This window comes from Artemia franciscana, chromosome 10 (genome assembly GCF_032884065.1).
Source record: "Artemia franciscana chromosome 10, ASM3288406v1, whole genome shotgun sequence".
Taxonomy (NCBI): domain Eukaryota; kingdom Metazoa; phylum Arthropoda; class Branchiopoda; order Anostraca; family Artemiidae; genus Artemia; species Artemia franciscana.
The window spans coordinates 34,692,580-34,697,410 of record NC_088872.1 but is presented as its reverse complement, the minus strand read 5'-3'; the positions used below and the strand labels follow the sequence as shown (position 1 = coordinate 34,697,410).

The following is a 4,831-nucleotide window of genomic DNA, read 5'->3' as shown; positions in this document are numbered from 1 at the left end:
AAACTTATTCTTTCATGCTTCATCTATCCCACCCTCAGCCCTCCATTAATCCAAAACTCAGTGCCCCATCAGCGTACCAACTAGATTAACTACTATTTCTTCCACTACTTCTGGCCATTATTTTTCCAGTGATATTTCGTTGATATTTTTTCAGACCTGGTTGCAACCTGAAGAGTCTTAACAGTAGGAGCAAGGAGATTTTAATAAAACAAGTATTCAAGAATGAGACGTTTTAAATTCAAGCAATCTTTTGCATTCTTCACCCTCTTCGAAGAAGGAATACTGCCATAGCATGTACATGGTTGAAGTTTGACATTTTCCCCTTCTTCCGTCACTACATAGCAACTAAATGGCACGCAAGAGTAATTCATAGTTTGTGCCTGCAGGGGCATCACTAGAGAGGGACTAAAGCCAAATTCCTCCCCAAAAATTCAGGCTCAATAAATCATATAAATACACCTCCCTCTCACCCCAAAAATCTACAATCACAGTTAGTTAACCTGTATTTTGTGCATTGATTTACCCAAGTATCTTGCTTTTGATAGGGCTCTACCCTAAAAGAAATTGTACCACTTCTTTCTTTTTTAATTAATCTCGGTTCTTTACCACTGCGACATCCAACGTCAATTGAAAAAGTCCCCGGTATCTTTTCACCTGAAACTAGTTTGATTTAGAAAAATACAGCCTGTATTTTCAAATATATATAAGGACTTCTTTAGTTTACATTATCAGTTGAATCTTTTAGTCGAAGTTGGTTGTTCTCCAAAAATTGCTAATAATGAAATATGTAAGTAGCCTATTCATGTCATTTTAAATTGTAAATTAGTTTTTGTTAGTAGTTTTACAAGTCAATCCGCAATTTTTGAAGTTCATTTTCGAAAACTTTTGAAATATCAATTATTTTAAAGTAACATGGTTGAGTACTGAAGAGTGATGGGAACTGGATTTGTTATTGTTATTTTACTTTTAAAGTTTTATTTATATTTAATTTTTTTAAATTCAGTTATTGATATATTTATCTATTTTTACATATATATATATATATATATATATATATATATATATATATATATATATATATATATATATATATATATATATATATATATATATATATATATATATATATATATATATATATATATATATATATATATATATATATATGTTTTTTTTATTTAGAACAGTTTTAATTAAATAGTTGACGTTTAAGTAAGTAGTAGAGTTAAAAGGCAAGTAGTTACATGGACTTTCAACCGACTACAAACCCTCATCGGTTTTCTCCTGTGCGAAAATGTTGTTTAAATTGTTTATTTGTTTGTGAATGTGGATTAATAAACTTATAAACTTATGAACAAGTACCACAGTAAAACGAAATAAATTAATAGAATTGTAAGCTGAAATTGTAATGAGTATTTAAGATTATAGCAACAATGATAATTGAACTTATCTTGATGCGAAATGAATAAAAAAAGACATTTCTTAAATGTCTTGATTTATTCCAAGCAAGTATAGTTTTATTGCATTTAACGTGGATCAGTTAACTGATAAGTACATATCTACTTTACTTGGCAATTATTTATATATGTATTTTTCTGATTCAATAATGACATAATGTCCGTTTTTTTTTATTTTAAAAATTCTACTTTTATCCGAGGTCTTTTGAACTTTGTCTCTCAATTTCTATTCGTTTCAGAAGGCTCTGTGAAATGTTTGAATGTTTGGAATTTTTCAAATTGAAATGCTCTTCTGATTTATTTTTAGTATGGTAGACTTTAGCAGAATTAATTTTATTTTATCTGTTTTTTTTTTTGCTTCTTGTAATTAAATCCGGAAAGATGATATCGATAAAATTGTCAAAGAAAGTCATTTGAATAATTTTTCCTCTTTTTTTCTTCCCTGCTGATGTTCAGTACACTATTGACACATTTATTATAAAACTGCAGTTTTTGATCAGTTTTATTTCCCTTAATAGATATCCTATGAACTAAATCCCCAAATTAAATCTTGGAACAAAAAAAAAAATCATCAACTAAAATTTGTTACCATGTTCTTTGTAAGCTCTTTTCACAATCCGAGACATGGTAATTTTTTAATCGTAAGTTTTTTACCATATTTTAATCGTTTGTCGTCAGATTCATAGACGTAATTTGCCAAAAGTTTTCAAATATCTGTCGTTTATTAGCTTAGAAGAAAAAGAACAAAGAAGGGGTGCAATTTTTCTTTGGCGTATGGAAATTGTGGTATGAAAAAGCCAATTTGACATTCAAAATTTGCTGGTTTTACTATTTTTTATTACGGTTTCCTCAATTAAAATTCTTACTAAGAAAAAAGTTGTGCTGTTCCAGTTGCTTCATTAAAACGGAAATAGGTCATTTGGTGGCTATTCTTAACTTTGTAGTTGTAAGCATTGTTAAACGATATTTAAATTAAACGATTATATTTAAACGATTAAAATATGGTGGTAAAACTTAGTCAAGAACGAGTTCTGTAAATTTTTAAATGCATTACTGATATTCCAATTGAAATTGGTATTTGAATTTAGAAATGCTCACATAACATTCATATTGAACTTTGATCTTGATTTTGCTTGTTATTCTTGGCGTCTTTGCAGGATTAGTAGAATATGGATCTCCAAGGGATATATACATATTTTTTACATACTTATCTATATCAATATAAATACTTTATCTTTTTCTAGATTCTACTTGTTGCCCTTTATGTCACTGCGGTATTAGCCAAACCAAATAATCCAAGGGAACCAGCTATTGATTTTCAAGATATAGAGTTAACAGCTAGCAGAGGTGATCTTCCCTTTGACGAAACTAGTTACAGGCCGAGAAGAGAAGCATCTGAAATGGACGCACCTGTCGAAGAAGATCTGAAAGGAGCAGAAACTCATCATTATAGTTACTATCCTTACCATTATTATGGTCATTACTACCCTTCATATAGTTACGCATATCCATCATATGGATACGCACCGTACAGCTATGGTTACAGACGGTATTGGGGCTAGAAAGAAGGAACTTTTTAAGTTACAAAAGTTTTTTACGTAATTTATTTTTAAATTAAATGTTTTTTCACTCACTTAGTATTATTTTAGCTGTTTGTTCTATTCTCGATTATTAGCATTTAAGCTGTATTTCTTATTGCTCATGAAATTTATACAAAGAAAGTAGTGTTTTAAAATTAGTGTAAATAGAACAATAAAAACGGAAGAACAAAAATAAATTTAAAGAATAAATTTTCCAACATTATTAGAAAAATATACAAAAACATCTTCTACCCATTGCCACCCTCCCTGATAAGTCCTGTAATGAAATCGCAAAGTCATTCGTGAAAACATGCAAAAATTGACATATGCACCACATTGAACAGCCTTGCCACTCCCAACCCATTACTATTATATTTAATACAATTAAGACCAATCAATAAGACCCCAAACATATTACTGTTTGCAGAACAAGCCGTACGACCCGAGGATAAACTCATATTAAAATTAACTGCACATGACCTTGGGATATATCGAGTGTTCCATTAAATATATTAGGAATTTTCTACAAGCTACATCGAATAATTCAACTCATTATTCAACTTGCATTAAATAGCTGTCGTTAAACAGCAGAATCTCCGTTATTGTCTGCTTTATGTGGCGATAAACAAAAGAATGACACGTGTCACTAAGTCTGACTAACTCGTTATAGCATCAGAAAAAAATCACAGGGAGTAATAAAATGTGACAAACATGACCATGATGACGTCCAAAAGTAACGGCAAAATATCAAATATTTGTAGACCCTCATTTAGGGTTATTACTAAGTATTCGACAAAAGTCCCAGAACCTGATGGCATTATCGATCAATCAATTGGCATTAACTCAATTGTTACTAAAATTAAAAGTAAATTCTATATCTTATTTCGGCATTAAAATGTATATTTTAATGCCGAAATGTGATTTCTACTTTTATATATATACATATATGTATATATATATATATATATATATATATATATATATATATATATATATATATATGTATATATATATATATATATATATATATATATATATATATATATATATATATATATATATATATATATATATATATATAGTGAAGCCAGTCAGTCGACGGCCAACCTACCATCTTCAAAGATACCACGATAGGAAGACTCTACACCGTTCACCCCAATCAACATGAATGCTTCTTTCTACGCCTGCTTTTGGTGAATGTACCCGGTCCTACATCCTTTGAGTATTTGAGAACTGTAAACGGTACTATACATGACACTTATCGTAGTGCATGCCAAGCTCTGAATTTATTGAAGAATGACCAACACTGGGATAACTGCATCAATGACGCGTGCGAAACGTCAACCCCAAGTCAAATTCGTGCATTGTTTCGCATCATTTTAACAACTTGCTCTCCATCAGCTCCTACAGAGTTATGGGAAAGATATAAGTCAAAAATGTCCGAAGATATACTCCATCGAAAACAGTTAGAGACGTCAGATATGACTTTTGATTTTACATCAGAAATTTATAACTACACTTTAGTTATTATAGAAGATTTGTGCGTACGTATGGCAAACAAACCTATTCAGGATTTGGGAATGCCTTCACCTAACCGTATCGCTGCTGTTTCGACATGTGTAGAATTGGATCGTGAACAAAGTTACAGTACGAGTGATCTATTGTCGTCTGTACAAAATAAGATTTCCAAGTTAACGTCGGAACAAAAAGACATTTATGATGCGATAATGCATTGTGTCGATAACAACGTTGGAGAAATTTTCTTTTTGGATGCGCCAGGAGGTACTGGTAAAA

The 4,831-nt window shown here is 30.5% G+C and overlaps 1 protein-coding gene across 1 annotated transcript; it reads left to right on the top strand.

Annotated features, from left to right (window-relative positions):
• The first annotated feature begins 628 nt into the window (after window positions 1–628).
• Window positions 629–3,090, top strand: LOC136032133 (uncharacterized). The gene is made up of 2 exons (XM_065712309.1): window positions 629–787; window positions 2,702–3,090. Exons 1-2 carry the CDS (start codon window positions 779–781, stop codon window positions 3,017–3,019), a joined length of 327 nt encoding a protein of 108 aa, XP_065568381.1. The 5' UTR covers window positions 629–778; the 3' UTR covers window positions 3,020–3,090.
• The last annotated feature ends 1,741 nt before the right edge of the window (window positions 3,091–4,831 follow it).